At 51.3% G+C, this 19,621-nt stretch overlaps 1 protein-coding gene across 2 annotated transcripts in view; it reads right to left on the bottom strand.

Moving 5' to 3' along the window:
- Positions 1-19,621, bottom strand: part of Tbc1d22a (TBC1 domain family member 22A) — a 291,146-nt gene that overhangs the window by 258,197 nt on the left and 13,328 nt on the right. For both annotated transcript variants that reach the window (XM_032919220.1, XM_032919227.1), the window contains exons 2-4: positions 12,353-12,409; positions 11,287-11,618; positions 7,115-7,291 (exon numbers count right to left, since the gene is read on the bottom strand). In XM_032919220.1, the coding sequence (XP_032775111.1) occupies positions 7,115-7,291; positions 11,287-11,618; positions 12,353-12,409 (566 nt within the window). The remainder of the gene's footprint in view (positions 1-7,114; positions 7,292-11,286; positions 11,619-12,352; positions 12,410-19,621) is intronic.

The following is a 19,621-nucleotide window of genomic DNA, read 5'->3' as shown; positions in this document are numbered from 1 at the left end:
TGCAGTAAAACAGGTACAACTGAGGGTTGTGTTAAGTAAAATAAGTCAACTCAGGGGCAAAACCAATGCCGCACATCTGCTCTCATTAGCAGGCCCTAGATTTCACACAGATACTGACATCATCCTTACACACCTATGGCGTTGTGACAGTAGAAGTGGCAGTGTTTGGGAAAGGAATGCCATAGGGGGAAAGGGCAGTGGTACTTCGGTGACAACGTCTTTATGAAACCATCACCACTGTACCATGAATCTATGTCAACAAAATACATTAAACAATTCAAGTCTGCCTTTCTGACTCAAGGATACAGACACAAGATAATGATCGCCACCTTGTGGCCATGAATGAGAGGACAAGTGACTTGGAGGGAAGATCCTTGGCATGACTGAACTAGATTCATTAACTCCCGTCCAGACACAGTCCAGAGAAAAACACAGCACTATATACATAAAGCCTCTGGGTCTGGTTTTCTGTTATCTTCAGAAAAGCCTCTCCTTTGGTACCCCCTAACGCAAAGCAGCCTATGTCAACTGGTGAGTCAGGCATACTGGTAACCATTAAAAACACTGGGCAGGGGATAAGCTGACGTGTCATGACTCCAGTAACTTCACTGGCACTGCCCGAGACTGTTCTCTGCACATGCCTGTACAGTCCCTAGAATATAAGGACATGTGCCTCAGCCACAGCCTGCAGGAGGCCCAGTGTGTAGAGTGCACAGAGACACAAACTCTAATACTGTTAAAGGCACACAAGTGATAGGTACACACACACACTGCCGAGAACAGGGGACAAGGGACTCCTGCGGTTCCTAAGCACCCCTCCATTCTTCTGTCCTCAAGTAGAGGACAATTTCACATTGATTCCGTGATCCTGTAGTCTCTTAATTGCATGATTATTTAGCATCCTAAGCTTCAAAAGAAACACTGAGAAAAAAGGCCAAACATTAAGGCTGCCTGCCTGTTTAAAACTACTCAGTGGCCTGTGAACACTGTTTAATATTTCTCTGAAGATTACATACCAAAGCTCACCATCCCCAGAAACAAGTTACCTCAAAGAGCTTTGAACAATACCCTACTGCACAGAAGATACACCCAGCCGTAGTTAGTAATGAAACGACTACCTCGTGCAAGGCCATATTTGTTAAGTTTGATGGTTTTAAATATAGTGACATCGCATGTCAGTCAAATGTCACATCCAGCCATGGAAATGTCACTAACAGGGAAACAAAGGTGGAACTGCAGCTGAGTCAGGAACCGGTATGATTATCTAGGTCTCAGACACCTCCCGGGGCTGTAGGTGAAGCTGTAGATGGGGGAGGCCTTCTTGGCATTCGAAGGCTAGGCAGGAAGTGACTGGGAATTAACGAGAGGGTAAGAAAGAGCATGCCGAGGGGTTGGGGATTTAGCTCAGTGGTAGAGCGCTTGCCTAGCAAGCGCAAGGCCCTGGGTTCGGTCCCCAGCTCCGAAAAAAAAAGAAAGAAAGAGCATGCCGCCTCAGAACAACAGGAGCACGCAGTGGCCATTTGGTTTTGCTGCATCTCCCATCTTTTCAGTGCTCCCGGCTTTCAGTCACATTGTCATTAGCGATGTGACAGAATCGCTACGGTAAGACATGCAGAGAAGAGGCGGAGCTTCTGACCCAGGTGGGAGCACACAAGCCAACGGGGCTGGGGAACAAAGACAGCCAGCAGAGGTGGCCAGGAGCCTATGGCTAGTGAGCCCTGCCCCTGCCTAACGGACGCATCACTGTACTGTGGTTGAGCTGAACTGATATGTTCACAACAACCATTTACTGCAACTGAGTGCTGCTTGGGCCCTTGATATATGAAGGTGCAGTGGACAAGGAGCCATGGTAGGACAGGAGAATGTGCTTCCTATGCGTCGGATCCCTGCGTGTTAGTAGCTCAAAACAACTTTCCCTGATGACATCTGGGGCAAGAATTTGCTACTTCTTGCTTTGTCCCTCTCACAGCATCATCATGCTGAACACAGACAGTCTCTCTCTCTCTCTCTCTCTCTCTCTCTCTCTCTCTCTCTCTCTCTCTCTCTCACACACACACACACACACACACACACACACACACACACACACACACACACATCCTTCTCTAACACCCAACAAAACCCAACTAAGGGCATCTTGCTATTATCTGTCTCTGGCTACTAGAGGGGAACACTGGACACTGGCTGGCCAGCTGCCTGTGATATGGAATGGCTTTTCCAAGCCATCCCAGGACGGCCATGGCCAACCTCTTCTAGACCAGATGCTAACTATTTCAGCAAGACCACAGGAGAGGACACAACTTTTGTCCTGCAAAGAGCACTAAGAATGCTGGAGGCGGGGAACAGAGCCCAAAGCCAACCTCATCCTATCCTGCCCTGCTCTGCTCACTGAAAGGTTGTCTCCTGAGCAGTCAGCACTAATAAGGGACAGACACGGGCTGCTATGGGCTTGGACAGAGACATATGAATCCTGAGATGCCATGGCACTGGTCTGCAGTTCCTCAGTGTATCAAAGGATCAATATTTGCTCCCTCTGGTGAAATGATCTTTTGAGAAGTGCTGTGTCTGGGCCACCAGGTCTCACATTCTTGCTGCCTCTGGCCTCTAAGCTATTACGGTGTGGCCCTCTCCTTCCGGTCCCTGCTTCATGTGCAGCCGATCAGGTTCACCAGGCAGTACTTAAATCACCCACCACATCCAAGGCCAAGACCCTTGGCTTGGCTTCCTCCCCCCAGTAACCATCTTTGCTCTCCTCCCCCTCCACACCTTGCCAATTAGCCCAGAAATTCACCTAGGCCAAGACTACTTGCCACCTCTTGCGGGAAGCCCTCAGGTGCTTCCTTCCAAGCTTTACTCTACAGGGTTCCGAGCATCCTGCAGCTTCACACTGAGTTCAACAAAAGCTGTGTGCCTCCTCCTGAACCCATGAGCCCTGAGTGCCTTCCTACTCTACTTGCCCCTCTCCCCACCCCTCTCAACCTCAGCACCTCCTCCCTACTCCTCAAACAGCTGAGGCACAGGACCTTTGCACCCTGGCTCCTCTCCCTGGCATGTCTTCCTCCATACTTAGCCTCTCTCCACATAAGGTCCAGCAGAAACATGCTCATCTCAAAGGGTCTCTGGTGACCACCTGCTGGCCAGCAGCACCTCAGTTATCCTCAGCACTGCTTCCTCTCCAGGAGTGCTCACCGCCTTCTCAGCATCCCTGGGGTATCAGTGTGGGCTTGCGTCTGTCCATCTTCCCCAGACTAGACTGACAGATCCTTGAGGGCAAGGCTTATGCTGGTCTGGATCCCTATTTCTCCCCTCTGGCTGGAAGCGTAAATTACCTCCTGCCTTCACAAGAACTCTGTAAGGGAGGTTGGATCTCCCTCTCTCCTCTGAGGTGAGATACTCAGTGAGTTTGTCACAAAGAGAGGTAAGGACACAGCCAGCACCCATGCTGGGGTGGTCTCTATTGTCACAGACCCTGCAAAGTAGCCCTCAAGTCAAAGGAGTTCAGGGGCATCTACTCAAAGCCATGCTTCCAGGAAACATGACTCCATACTTCATTCATGCCTTCCTCCCTCTCTACACACATTTCCATCCTCAAGCCCAGAGTGGATAACCTGGGTACCCAAGACCATAGCTCTGTGCCTGCCTCAGGCCTCAGAGCAAAGGGGACATCTTCTGTTCTGCTGGCAGACAGCTCTCTAGTGTTGAGCTTTGCAGAGCCTGCCCACAGGGGGCGCAGTGCAGTGTAGCAGTCCCTCAGCAGCCCTCAGGAAACATCACATTTTGCATATTCCAAATGCTACTCCCGATCAGCAGACACACGTGATGAACATGAATGCCTCCAAGTGTCATTTTCCCAGGCTTCAAAGCAGGCAGGCTTTGTGTGAGTAAATATTGAGTTGATGCTAAGAGGGGAGTGAGCTGTTAAGTTCTGTTTGCCACTTTCATCCCTGGGCTCATCACAGAGCATAAGCTACACAAAGAGCAGCGAATGCTGGCACAGGCCTTCAGCAGGTAGAGCCATTTCTGCTGGTCCTTCGCACATCAGCGATTTGCTTCTCCAGCTTCGGCAAATATTTACCACTTTGGTTTTTATGTAATGGGAGGATAATGTATTCCACTGTCCTCAGAGCTACCTTAAAGGCCTTAGGAAAACAGGCAATTTACAGGCTATGTTTCTCTTGCCACTAAATACAAATCCAGTAATTGTTTATCTTTGAAAGCAAATGGTTTTAACTTTTTGGCTTTAAACATTCAAACAGAATTCTTAAAGAAAAAATAAAACCATAATCACAGCAACCTGACAAAGGGCCTGATTTTTACATCTGACCTTTCACCCTTACATACACATGCTGACCCATAAGCCCTGGAAGCTTTATTGCAAGTACAATTTGACTTCTAATGCTGCCATAGTGGCAAGACAACAAGAAGAGTCTAGCCACTGCCCAGAGCTGAATCAGATCCTGCCATCCAGCAAACCCATTTTCATCAACTTATCTCCTGGCCACCTGGCCATATGCCTATGGCATAAAACAAAGGGCATAACCAGGAAAATGTCTGGAAACAACTCACACGCATCACAGAACACCAAGGGCCCATACTGTGATAATCAGTGTCCATGGGCATTTACTATGGCCAGCACTCTAGTGGTCTATGCACTGTCTCAGTCCAGCTCCAGGCACACCTTACAGGTGACAAGGACACTGAACAACCAGGATCACAAGTTCCCACGCCTGCTCAAGGTCTCCACCCAGATGGCCGACTCCAGAGCCTCTTGTCACAAGCATATTGGGATCAGCCTCCTCCCTACATATTCCATGAGATCCACTTAGGACCCTGCTGCTGACAGCCCCTGTCCAGCAAGCACAGGTGCGCGGTGTGCTAGAAAGGCAGAAACAGGATTCCAATTTCAACTAGGAGATTCTGCTCCTTTTGTATGAAAAACCCTAATTTCCTATCTTGGTGAAGGGAACTAACTTCCACCCACCTAGCTCTATGCCAAGCCTAAAAACGCCACCGTCTGTAGTCTCCTCCCCACCCCAGGTGAGAACTGCTCCACAGACACCATCATCAACATGGCAGATGTTCAGGAACTCCTGCCTTATCTGTACAAGGTCCTGGGCTATAGAAACAAAAGGTCAGTGCTAGCCTCCATCCCCCTCAGTACAGTATTATGAAATAAACTGTGGGGCACCCATAGAGTGGCATGTGGCTCCCTATGCCTACTGTGTAAATACATCTAAATTCAAAAAGTAAGGCGTGGACCGGGATGTCCATCTGGGTGGATGAAGAAAAAGCACTGCATAAGTGCACAGTCTCCAAGAACCACTCTACAGACTGCTGCTTAGGTTCTGAGACATGAGGAAAGGGTGAGAACACACATCCCAGCATGGTGCTCCTGCTAAGAGAGAGCCATTCCCCTGGACCTAATCACAAGGAAGCCTCAGACACACACAAGCAGAGGGACCCTGACAAACAACTGCCTGCCACCTTGACTGTGTCAGGATCGAAGTGCACACGCGGGGGAAACTAACATCCCAGGCTCACAGAGATATCAGGGCAGAGAGGACTGTGGGGAGGGTGCCGATGAGCTCCAGGTTGTGGACAAGGAACCAGGAGATATAATGAACACTCTGGGGTACAGCTAGAAAAGGTGAACGAGCACCATGCATCCTCCCAAGGTAAACGGCACTGTGTCAAGGCTACATTTCTTTACATTGAATAAACTGACTCCTGTGCTCTTAGGAAGTGTACAGCAAAGCTCTTGGGAGGAAGTGGAAGGATGTCTCCGCCATACTCTCAAGCGGTTCACACACAAGCACAGACGAGAGTGGTGAATGGGTAAAATGCAAACTGACGTGTCTGTAGAAGCTGCTCGCTCTATCCTGGAGGCTGTTCCTAAGTACAAAGTTACATACATAATGTTTGGAGCAATGCACACAGACCACCCCTGACACAAGGCTCCTGAAACAGGAGAGCAGAGGCTGGTTTTCACTCTTGATCCTCTTGTGCTTCGTAACATTCTGACACAGGCATGTGCTACTGATTTTTTTTAAACATAATTAAAAGTCAGGCATGATGGTGAATCCCAGCACTCAGAAGAGCCAAGCAGATCTCTGAGTTCAAGGTCAGCACAATCTACATAGTGAGTTCCAGGACAGCCAGGACTACATAGGGAGACCCTGACTCAAGAAGGAAAAATAAGTTACTAAGCTAAGAGAAAAATTCCATTGAACAGACTAAGACCTAAGATGTCCTGCTCCAGCCTTGAACAGAAAACCTGGCCATCCTCCCTAAAGCTTCCCAAATTCACAGCTCAGCTTCCTGCGGCCCATCCACAGGCCCCACTCGCCACCTCCTGACAAACATGGGCATTGCACCTCCTCAGCTCGTAGCGTGCTACTCTGGCACTGCCTATATCTTTTATGTTCAAAAAAATGTTTCTCTCCTATGAGTGATCCCGTGGCCAGGACCACTCCTGGCCCTCAGAAAACTCAGTCCCTAATAAACACCTATCCTTGAGTTCATTCAGAAATGCAGGCTGTGAAAATGAAAGAACAAGTTATCAGATGGCAATTCTACCACACGATCATGAAAGCAAGTGTCCTGGAGACTGGCCAGTGTCCACACAGGTACGGCAGTCGACCAAGCAACTTACAGGAATTCACCCCATGACCATTCTCTCTCCTCACTGCCCACCTGGGCCTTACCTGTCACACTCACACTATCCCTAGTCTCAAGTCTGCAAAGGACAAACTCAGTGGTTAAGGATAGTAGTCACCCCCACCTCATCCCCCAGATGTCACAGTCACAATCACCCACAGTCTATGAAGAACAAGGATAGCCACTTGCCAGGCCTCTAAGGGCTTCCCCTGAGGACCCAGTAGGAAAAGCATACTGTAGCATTAAGAAAAAAGGAAAATATATATCTGCACACACACACATACATATCAGGAAACTGTGTTCGGAATATGTTAGCAAGCATGTCTAAAGGAATTAAGCAGCCCAACTACAGCATCTTAGGGACTCAATGTCATGAAAACACAATGTGGCATGTGTGTAACCAGTTATGACACCTTTGGTCTTGTAAGAAACAGACAAGCCACTCTCAGGGACTCACCAAGGTCTGTGTTGGGGCCAGCAAGCAGCTGTTTGAACTTGTCCAGTCGAGAAGTCTCTCTCTTACTCAGGGCTGAGCCACCAAGGGCATGAGTGTCAGATGTCCCGCTCAGTGTCACAGTGGCCGAGTGGGGAAGAGACTGGGACCGTTGCAGAGGGACTGTATCACTGGTGCTCTCTAGAAATTATAGAAGAACAGAAGGCAAGGTTAGCATAGGCCCTTGGCCTCCTGACCACACCTTTCTCCCTTTACCCATGTGCCATGTGCTCACTATGTTACTCCCTGGCCCATCTGGTCAGTTTGCCCCTCCTCATCATCATTCAGCACCAACACTAAGTCACTGAGGAAGTACTATTCACCAGAAAGACAGATACACCTGCACATGATCACACTGTGACAGCCAGCAAGGTCTAAAGCACTTCTCTGTGGCCTCCAGATATCCACAGGCCTGGAAGGTAGAACAGGCCAGCACAGGAGTCGGTTTAATGGGTCACCAGGTGTACTCAGCAGGCAAGCCACTATTCTACCAGGAAAGGAAAGGACGATGCCACAAAAGCACTGAGGATAACAGGTAAGTGACCAGGAGGCTCAAGAGGACCTGGCCATGACCAGAGCACATCTCACTCAGTGCCCCTCCACCCACCCCAAGTCCTAGCATACAGGGACAAAGAAAAGCAGGCAGGAGCCTTCACAGACAAGACAGGCACCCCCTCCCTCTCTCAGGGTCTCCTTAGCTGCTGCCTCCAAAACCCTGCGGATTCAAGGAGTCTTGAGGGGGGAAGTGAGATGACACAATCCGTTCTGGAACCTGGCTAGGAAGAGCACAGAGAGGAACCAGGAACTCAACACAGAGCCACAGGAATCGAAGACATGAGGCTCTATGGTCCCTGACTGCTAGGTCTAACTCCACCCAGCAGCCTCTACTCTCAGAAGCCACAAACCAGTTTGTAGTCAAAAGTGAGCTCCAGGAAACATCGAATTCAACATGCTGGTGTCTACCTAAGGCCCTACAGACAAGCGCTCAGAGTAGCCCACACAGCAGCCCTGGAGTTCAAGAGCAGAATGGTATGGGGAGTCGGTACACATGTGTCTGTGATGCACATAGGTGCACTTGCATGTAGAATCTGGAGTTCAACAGCAGGTGTCTTCCCCAGCCCTCGATACTCTGTGTTTGGAGGCAGGTTCCTTCTCTGGACATGAAGCGCACTGATTTAGCTAGACTGACTGGCCAGCAAGCCCCAGAGATCCTCTGTTATCCATACACTCGAGCATGCACGGCTGCGGTGGCTTGAATAAGAATGGCTCCCTCAAGCTCATACAGTTGAATGGTTGTCATTAGGGAGTGGAGCTACTTGACAGGGATTAGGAGGTGTGTCCTTGTTGGAGTAGGTGTGGCCTTGTCACTGGGGATGGGCTTTGGGGTTTCAACTGCACAAGGCAGACCTATCTCTCTCTCTTCCTGATGCCTCAGATCCAGATGTAGAATTCTCAGCTACCTCTCCAGCACCACACCTGCCTGCATGCCACCATGCTTCCCACCATGGCAATAACAGAGGAGACCTCTGAATGGCAGCAAGCGCCAGTTAAATGCTTTCTCGTATACACACTGCTGGTCATGGTGCCTCTCACAGCAATAGAACACTGACTAAGACAGAGGCCAGAAGAAAACATGCCATGGAGGCAGAGTCGAGCACAGCTATCTGGGAGGCACAGGAGGGAGTGACTAGAATCTGGGCTAAGGATCCAGTGTCCCTCACATTTCTTCCTAATATGAGGAAAAATCAACAGCCACGGTCTAGTCTTGGGAGTCCCTTACAAGCAGTCCCAGCTGTTCTGATGAAGAGGTGAGCTGTTACATTGCACTCTATGACAAGAGGGACCATGCCCTGAGTAGAGAAAGAGAACATCTCCACACATTCCCACAGCTCCCAATGTAACTAATTCTGGCAGAAGTCTCACTAACTCCAGTGCAGGACTCCCTGTCCTCACCAATGGGGGTGTGGGTAATGCTCTGCTAGGGCACTGCAAAATCTAAGCAGCACCTCTGCCCCACACACCATGTTCAGTGACACACATACCCTGACCCAGCTCTAACACACACTATCCAACATACTGCCACACAACCACACATACCCTGACCCAGCTCTAACACACACTATCCAACATACTGCCACACGACCACACATACCCTGACCCAGCTCTAACACACACTATCCAACATACTGCCACGTGACCACACACACACTGACCCAGCTCTAACACACACTATCCAACATACTGCCACGTGACCACACACACACTGACCCAGCTCTAACACACACTATCCAACATACTGTCACGTGACCACACATACCCTGACCCAGCTCTAACACACACTATCCAACATACTGCCACACGACCACACATACCCTGACCCAGCTCTAACACACACTATCCAACATACTGCCACGTGACCACACACACACTGACCCAGCTCTAACACACACTATCCAACATACTGACACGTGACCACACACACAATAACCCAGCTCTAACACACACTCTAACATACTGCCACATGACCACACATACCCTGACCCAGCTCTAACACACCATCCAACAGACACTGCCACACACCACACATACCCCTGGGACCCAGCCCTAACACACACACACACCATCCAACATACTGCCACACACCACACATACCCTGACCCAGCTCTAACACACACTATCCAACATACTGCCACACGACCACACACACACTGATCCAGCTCTAACACACACTATACAACATACTGCCATGTAACACACACATACCCTGACCCAGCTCTAACACACTATCCAACATACTGCCACACGACCACACATACCCTGACCCAGCCCTAACACACACTATCCAACATACTGCCACACGACCACACACACACTGACCCTGCTCTAACACACTATCCAACATACTGCCATCTGACCCGTGGGGCGGGATCTCTAGATGAGCACTCCTGGTCTCTGCAGCAGCAGCACTAACAGGAGGAGCTCTGGAGCCACAAACCCTACACTCAAACCACCCCACCCCCAGCCCCAGGCCACCTCTCGTAAGCAGCTCAGGTTCTTTCTAGTACTACATCTATAAAGGAAGAACAACACAACCCCCTCCTAGAAGCTGAGGAATTGGAAGAATTTACCATCCTGTGGGCTGGCTGTGGTACTGGTCATACGATGAACAACAACAACACACTATTATTATTAAGTGTTAAAAAAAATCTCTCCCTGAGAGCAAATACAGGATGCTCAGCTCAAGATTTGCAGGACACAGCAAAGAGCTCATAACCACTTCCCCAGTAACAAGACTTCCTAAGTGCTAACTTTACTTGTACTGGTGAGGCTGCTACAATGTGACATCGCCAAGTTCCATCCTCTGCCTGGATATGAGTGTGCTTCTGGTCAGGACCCCAGTCAGACAGCACGTGATTCACTGTTCTCAGCCCCTCCATCTGGTGTGCTGAGGGCCATCACCAGCAATAGCAATGCCCTCGATGGTCCAGCCAGCTGTGGGGGCTTAAGAAGCTGTGTCCACTGCTCCATGAGCACAGGGGTGAGCAGCAGAACCCAAGGTTCCTGCTGCTCTTGGATGCCACCACTAGAGGGCTCCCTACCTAGGCTAAAGGGACAGGAGGAGTAAGGGTGCAATCCCCATCAGAATTCAGAGAACTCAAAAGCCACCACAGTTCCCCTGTCCAAATTTGTTCCAAATGAAATAAAGCCAGCTTCTCACCTGAGGATACTGTAACATTTTAGTGCATCAATTCCCAGAAGGCAGTTTTGAAAAGCGGGCTAGGTAAAAACCCCTTTCTGAATCTAGCAGGGTGGCCGTAGGCTACTATGGATCTGTTCTCATCTGGAAATGAGATGAGAACCAGGGGAGGCATGCTTGGGCACTCCCGACTCCTTCCTGAAGAAGCCTGGGAGCTCCCATCTCCTGTGCTCCCCAGTGGCCCTCTTCTTGGGCCCCCACACAAGTCATAAGCCTTGATGACCTCAACTTGACAAATAAAAGACCACCTGACGCCCACAGGCAGCTGTTTCCTGGGCCTGGGAAGGCTCTCATAGCCCAGAGTCCTGCTGCAAATGGGCACATGGCCCTCTCTGCTCCAGGCCAATCCTTCAGGGCTCTACTGTCCCTTCATTCCTACCTGAAGGACAAGGAGTGTGGCTCTCACTGACAGACTTCACCAGGCGAAGGTCGCCACTGGGAGCTACAGGAGGCTCTGCTATGGGCTGAGGCTCTGGCTCTGGCTTCTTCTGTGAGGGCTGGTTCTGCCTCTGGCTGTGATTGCGCAGGACACGATGTGCTGTCTCCATGACCACCTCAGAGTTCAGGCTCTCTGTCGCCATTGCCAAGAGCTCATCGTCATCTTCTCCCGCATCCCAAGCGTCACTGGTATTGCTCTCAAACTCCTGGAAGGTGCTGACCCGCTTGGCCTTCACTGGGGTGGTGGGCACCTTGGGCGTGGACTTGAGCAAGCTACAAAGCAAAGGTGTCTTTACTGTGCACACTCAGCCAAAAGAAGAATCCCAAGGGAGAGGACACTTCATCTAGATGAGGGTGCCAAGGAACACGCAAAGTGTGGGCATCAAAACAGGACTTGGCACTGCGCACTCTCTGTGATAGAGAAGCGTTTCAGTGAAGAGCCGCGGAGCAGCACAAACCTACACGGAGATGGTGCTGAGGCTAGGAAGCACGTTCTCAAGCTCCTCCACCTCAGCCACGCTCCTAAGGCGGCAGCTAAGGGGTACAGAGCAAGAGGACCTTGCAGGGAACGGGGCCTTTGCACACACACAGAACAGACTATAGGAGATCCCGCGGAGCCTCACCACACACCATAGGCCCCAGTATAAGTCTGCAAATAGGACAGAAGGGGAAAGCCCAGAGGGCCACACCAGCACTGCGCTAGGCCTAGTACTTAGGAAAGCCAACACCAGGACAGGGAGAGTGCACAACCAAGGAAGGGCTCGAGTGAGGCGTAAGGACAGTTTGGAGCCACACTGCCCTCAAGCCAAGAGTGCCAGTTCTCTGCCCTCTACAGGGTACTATGACCAGCAGCCCCCACATCCCACCGCCCAGCTACAGGGGGACTATGTACAGGCAGCAGTGTCTCACTAAGCAAGTGGCTAAGCCATCTGCTGACTGAGAGAACATCTCCCCTCCCTCCGAACCTCCAATGAGCTGGCAGAAGCAGGTCACTGACTGCCACTTACGTGCCGTGTAACAGCGGATCAAAAGGTGGGTGCTGAGCTCCATACACATGCTGGATGCTAGGAAAACAGGGAAACAAAAGATTAGCTTTTTTTTTTAGCTCTGCTGAAAGCCCAACAGTGAGTCAAGAAAAGCACCAGCTCCTCGGCCACATGCCCAGGAAGAGCCAACCCTACCAGCAGTTACATGCCCAGCCACCCGGGGCTAAGAACCATCCCATGAAGGAATGGCGACACAGGCTCACATACCCCACAACAGTCTGGACCTTCAGGCCCACCCTGAGAGCAGGAAGCTTGGCTCTCTCCTTCAAGGAGCCTCAGGAGCCCTCTCAGACCACTGGGAACACTAGGATTCCTGAGGCACTGCTCACAAATGTGTTTCATTAGCAGAGCACAAGCGCACAAGGGAACTTCACTAGGAATTTCCACCAGACACTCCCCCTGATTATCCAAATATAAAGAATTCTGTAAAGATTTAATCAATTTAGAGATATACGAGGGTGTAACTCTTCCACCAAAAACAGACAGGCTCAGCCAACAGGACCTCAGCTCCTGAGTCAGGCATGTCCTAGAACAGAGGTGAGGTGAGGCCTGGATATCTCTGTCACCTCTCGTCATGAGAAGTCTCAAGAAAGAAACCACTTCTGGAGGCTGGTACAGCAGAAGATAAAGAGTGGCCCTGTGATGGCTTCCGTGAGGAGGGGTCCAGGCGACGGCCTCCTTTCCTCTCCAGGCACAGGAGACAACAGAATGCCTACTCCTCAGAGCCACTGCCATCAGACACCCTAACTGGCATACCACTCTGGGGTTCCGACACAAGACTCTGACAGAGAAAGAGGTGTGCAGAGAGAGACATAAAGAGCAATTTAGGTAAACATATGCATGCTTTTAAAAAAAAAGAAGAAGAAGAAGTAGTCCTGGGACCACGGGTAGCTCAGCCGGTATGGGCGCTGTCTGCCAAGCCTGACAACCTGAGTTCAATCCCTGGGTTCAATCATCTACATGGTAAAAGGAGAAAACTGATCCCTAAAGTTGTTCTCTGATCTCCATCCAAGCACTGTGATGTGTGCATATGCACATGCACACACACACAAATATATGCAGTATTTTTAAGTGAACTAAAAGATGTTTTTACTTTTAATTTTTTTCATAGACTATACTTTGATCCCTCTCCCCAGAAAGAAAAAAAAAAGAAAGATCAAAACAAAACAAAACAAAAAAAAAAAGACAAAAACAGAAGGATAAAAAAATAAAACAAAACAAAAAGTGCACAAAGCAACCCAGAGTGCGTGTTGGCCAACTACTCTGGAGTTGATATACTGGTTGATATACCCAGTCAGACTGCACAGGAGAAAACAGATCATCTTCCAGTCTCTTGATTAAGGGTGGGACTTTGTGTGTCCACTTCCCCTCCTCAGTGCTAGGATTTGATCTGGCTTGAACTTGTGCAGCCTTTGTGCCTGCTGTCAGCCTCTGTGAACTAATATGTGGATCATCCTGTTGGGTTTCCCTGGACTCATCCAGCACCTCTGGCTCAGAATCTTTTTGCCTCCTTTTCTGCACAGATCCCTGAGCCTTGGACAGAGAGGTCTGATAAAGACTTCCCACTGAGGGCTAGCTGCACGCTCTCCCACTCTCTGCACACTGTCCCACTGAGGGCTGCTGCACTCTCACTCTCTGCACACTGTCCCACTGAGGGCTGCTGCTGCACGCTCTCCCACTCTCTGCACACTGTCCCACTGAGGGCTGCTGCACTCCCACTCTCTGCACACTGTCCACTGAGGGCTGCTGCACTCCCCACTCTCTGCACGCTGTCCCACTGAGGGCTGCTGCACTCCCCACTCTCTGCACACTGTCCCACTGGGGCTGCTGCTGCACTCCCTCTCTCTGCACGCTGTCCCACTGAGGGCTGCTGCTGCACTCCCACTCTCTGCACACTGTCCCACTGAGGGCTGCTGCACTCCCCACTCTCTGCACGCTGTCCCACTGAGGGCTGCTGCACTCCCACTCTCTGCACGCTGTCCCACTGAGGGCTGCTGCACTCTCTCTGCACGCTGTCCCACTGGGCTGCTGCTGCACTCCCACTCTCTGCACGCTGTCCCACTGAGGGCTGCTGCACGCTCTCCCACTCTCTGCACACTGTCCCACTGAGGCTGCTGCTGCACTCCCACTCTCTGCACGCTGTCCCACTGAGGGCTGCTGCTGCACTCCCACTCTCTGCACACTGTCCCACTGAGGGCTGCTGCACTCCCACTCTCTGCACGCTGTCCCACTGAGGGCTGCTGCACTCCCACTCTCTGCACGCTGTCCCACTGAGGGCTGCTGCTGCACTCCCACTCTCTGCACCCTGTCCCACTGAGGGCTGCTGCACTCCCCTCTCTGCACGCTGTCCCACTGAGGGCTGCTGCACTCCCACTCTCTGCACACTGTCCCACTGAGGGCTGCTGCACTCCCCTCTCTGCACGCTGTCCACTGAGGGCTGCTGCACTCCCACTCTCTGGCTGTCCCACTGAGGGCTGCTGCACTCCCCACCTCTGCACGCTGTCCCACTGAGGGCTGCTGCACTCCCCTCTCTGCACACTGTCCACTGAGGGCTGCTGCACTCCCCACTCTCTGCACACTGTCCACTGAGGGCTGCTGCACTCCCCTCTCTGCACGCTGTCCCACTGAGGGCTGCTGCTGCCTCCCCTCTCTGCACGCTGTCCCACTGAGGGGCTGCTGCCTCCCACTCTCTGCACGCTGTCCCACTGAGGGCTGCTGCACTCCCACCCTCTGCACGCTGTCCCACTGAGGGCTGCTGCACTCCCACTCTCTGCACACTGTCCCACTGAGGGCTGCTGCACGCTCTCCCACTCTCTGCACACTGTCCCACTGAGGGCTGCTGCACGCCTCCCACTCTCTGCACACTGTCCCACTGAGGGCTGCTGCACTCCCCTCTCTGCACGCTGTCCCACTGAGGGCTGCTGCACTCCCACTCTCTGCACACTGTCCACTGAGGGCTGCTGCACTCCCACTCTCTGCACTCCCCTCTCTGCACGCTGTCCCACTGAGGGCTGCTGCACTCCCACTCTCTGCACGCTGTCCCACTGAGGGCTGCTGCTGCACTCCCACTCTCTGCACGCTGTCCCACTGAGGGCTGCTGCACTCCCACTCTCTGCACACTGTCCACTGAGGGCTGCTGCACTCCCACTCTCTGCACACTGTCCACTGAGGGCTGCTGCACTCCCACTCTCTGCACACTGTCCACTGAGGGCTGCTGCACTCCCACTCTCTGCACACTGTCCCACTGAGGGCTGCTGCACTCCCACTCTCTGCACCCTGTCCCACTGAGGGCTGCTGCTGCACCCCCACTCTCTGCACACTGTCCCACTGAGAGCTGCTGCTGCACTCCCACTCTCTGCACACTGTCCCACTGAGGGCTGCTGCACTCCCACTCTCTGCACACTGTCCCACTGAGGGCTGCTGCACTCCCACTCTCTGCACACTGTCCCACTGAGGGGCTGCTGCACTCCCACTCTCTGCACACTGTCCCACTGAGGGCTGCTGCACTCCCACTCTCTGCACGCTGTCCCACTGAGGGCTGCTGCTGCACTGTCCCACTGAGGGCTGCTGCACTCCCACTCTCTGCACGCTGTCCCACTGAGGGGCTGCTGCACTCCCACTCTCTGCACACTGTCCCACTGAGGGCTGCTGCACTCCCACTCTCTGCACCCTGTCCCCCTGAGGGCTGCTGCACTCCCGCTCTCTGCCCCCTGTCCCACTGAGGGCTGCTGCACTCCCACTCTCTGCACACTGTCCCACTGAGGGCTGCTGCTGCACTCCCACTCTCTGCACACTGTCCCACTGAGGGCTGCTGCTGCACTCCCACTCTCTGCACGCACACTGTCCCACTGAGGGCTGCTGCACTCCCACTCTCTGCACACTGTCCCACTGAGGGCTGCTGCACTCCCACTCTCTGCACGCTGTCCCACTGAGGGCTGCTGCACTCCCACTCTCTGCACACTGTCCCACTGAGGGCTGCTGCTGCACTCCCACTCTCTGCACACTGTCCCACTGAGGGCTGCTGCACTCCCACTCTCTGCACACTGTCTCTGCTGCTCCACTCCCACTCTCTGCACACTGTCTCTGGTTTCTGGGCTGATTCCCATCCACAGCAAGGAAAAGCTTAGAAGACATGTTTACTTAAACCCTGGGGTTGGAGAGCGGGATCACCAGTTAAGGGACATACAGCTCTTGCAGAGGACACAAGTTCAATTCCAAGCACTCACATCAGGCACCTTAAAGCGACCTATAACTCCATCTTCAAATAATCAAATGTCCTCTTCTGGCTTCCATGGGGACTTGCATTCATACACACAACCCTCCACCACCACACACATACACATAATTAAAAGTAAAAGAAGGGGAGGGTGGGGAGGGAACACCCATAAGGAAGGGGGAGGGAAGGGGATGTTTGCCCGGAAACCGGGAAAGGGAATAACACTCGAAATGTACATAAGAAATACTCAAGTTAATAAAAAAAAAAAAAAAAAAAAAAAAGTAAAAGAAGAAAGAAAATTTAGGATCACTATGACAACTCAGTCGGTAAAACTGTTTCCCCTAATCCTGACAAACTGAGTTTATTCAATCTCCAGGACTGACCCATACAGTGGAAGGAGAAAACAACTCCTACAAGTTGACCTCTGACCTCCACCTACATGCTGTGTGTGGCACATATACACACACAAATATATATATAAAATATAAGATTTTTAAATAATAAATTTTTTAAATGAAACTCTGCCTTGCTGACGCTGTGATGTGAAGTATTTCCCCGTATCATTACTCCCTGCCTTGCTGACGCTGTGATGTGAAGTATTTCCCCGTATCATTACTTCCTGCCTTGCTGACGCTGTGATGTGCAGTATTTCCCCGTATCATTACTTCCTGCCTTGCTGACGCTGTGATGTGCAGTATTTCCCCGTATCATTACTTCCTGCCTTGCTGACTCTGTGATGTGAAGTATTTCCCCGTATCATTACTTCCCTCTTCTTCAGTTTACCTAAGTCATTCGTTTACCTTCAGATGTGTTGGCTGACGGGTAAGGAGCCTACAAGTAGCACATGGAAAGGTAAAGCCTACTCTGAGGCGGAGAGTGGTGGGACTTCCCTATGCACACCTACCTCTGCAGCTCCTTGTAAGTCTCAATTATTTCAGCATTAAACGCTTTAAACCCCACAGGAATAGAATGAGCTCTGGTTGCCTCATCTCTGGCCTGTGCCACCTCCCTGGACGGCATCACTTCTAATTTCACACTGTGCCGCCATATGGCTACAACATAATGAGTTTACCCAAGGTTGACTGTGAAACACAGAACTGATTTAAAATTGTTTGTGGTTACAAGGATAGCAATAACACCTCTGGAGAGGAATGGCTACACAGCACTCGATAACCTCCTAAGGACAAACTCCTGCGATGGGAATGCTCTGGGCATAAGGCACACACTTAAGGAGGTTGGGCCATGCTGCCAAAGGACAGTCAAGTAGCTCCCTCTCCCGCAACAAGGGCTGGCAGACGGCCAGACACCACTAACTGGACAGAAGCAATCTCCACGCTGGCTCTGTGCCTCCGATATTTCTCACTGGTGCCTCTTCTTGTGTAAACTATTCGTACCCTGTGTCCACCTGCTAACAAGGATTCAGCTTCTTACTAATTTGCAAAGTGAGAATTCCTTCGTGTCATCCATGCTATACAGCCGGCGAATAGCAGTCCACCAAAAATGTCCACATCCAGAACCTGTGAGTGTGCTACCCTTTCCTGCACTGACATCAGAACAGTGCACCTACCAAAGAGAACAGTAGCCCAGTGCTAAAACACGCTGTTGTCATTCCTAAGGGAACGCAGCATGAGCTCACATTACATCCAGTGTTGGTTTTCCCTCAAAAAAGTACTATACCCGAACCTAAGAAAAGAGTGCCAGGCAGAAAATTCTAGACAGATGGGGCTGAGGAGATGGCTCAGTAGTTAAAAGGACAGGAGTCTGGAATCCCAGGACCCGTGCAAATACCAGATGTGTAAGTGAGCATGGTAGCTCATCTGGAATTCCAACCCGGGGAGGTGGAGACAGGAAACCTGGAGCAGGCTGGTTAGCAGGACCAATGGTACCACACCAGCCAGTTCTGGGTTGATTGGCAGACCTTGCCTCAGTGAAAAGGTGAAGAGCATTGGAGGAAGTCTCACACTTTAAGGTGGTAAGAACAGCTACATAGATGTGAAGTGGGTGGGTGCAGTTACACGGGATATGAGGGGTGGGTGCAGTTACAGGGGAAATGGGTGGGTGTAGTTACATGGGGTATGAGGAGTGGGTGCAATTACATGGAATATGAGGGGTGGGTGCAGTTACATGGGGTATGAGGAGTGGGTGCAATTACAGGGGATATGAGGGGTGGGTGCAGTTATATGGGGCATGAAGGGTGGGTGCAGTTACAGGGGATATAAGGGGTGGATGCAGTGACATGGGATATAAAATGGGAGAACTAATATGCTTGCTGAACCCTAACTAACACCTGTCTGGGTTTTCTCTCCTCAACCTAGTTGATATTCCATGAGGAAACCCTAACTAGTCCCATGAAGTGCCCATGAGTACCCATCTCAACTGAGGCATCATAACTAACATCCTGTAGCAGCCACTGGCCACAGTAAGACAAAAAAGTGAAGAGCCTCACTTCAGCCCCAGCCTTCCAGTCCTCCCAGTAACTTCCAGAACATCCCAGGGCAAGAAACGAGCCCCCAGGGCCCTGTGCATTAGCTGAATTTTACAGAACCCAGGAGAATCAGGTATGTGCTATTTGTCAAGGGAGAGAAAAGATATTTAGTTACTCAGTTCGTACACAACCTAGAGTGTCCTTTCTCCAAATCTTACAGAGGTGTCCGGCCCTGGTACAGAGCTCTCGGGATGAAGAGTCGAAAGGCCTGGGCTCCAATTCCAGTGCCGACACTCACTGGCTGGGAAATCTCAAAGCAAGTCAGCTCTCTGGTCTTCAGCTCCTCACCCTGGGAGTGGAAATGAGGGTTTGCACAGGGTGCACTTGTGGATGGGTGGCAGAGTGGGCTGGCCTGTGTGAAGCCTAGCATCCAAACAGAAACCAGTACACACGTGGCCAAGACAGCCACAGTGGTAGCACTGTGGATACAGAAAGTGATCCACACAGAGCACCTGTCACAAGTGCCGATCTCTCTTGCCGCTAACATTCACGTGCTGCTTCTTATTCCCAATATATTTATATTCAAAAC

The sequence above is a fragment of the Rattus rattus genome, chromosome 1 (assembly GCF_011064425.1).
Source record: "Rattus rattus isolate New Zealand chromosome 1, Rrattus_CSIRO_v1, whole genome shotgun sequence".
Classification (NCBI taxonomy): Eukaryota; Metazoa; Chordata; class Mammalia; order Rodentia; family Muridae; genus Rattus; species Rattus rattus.
This window is presented reverse-complemented; position numbering and strand designations above follow the sequence as displayed.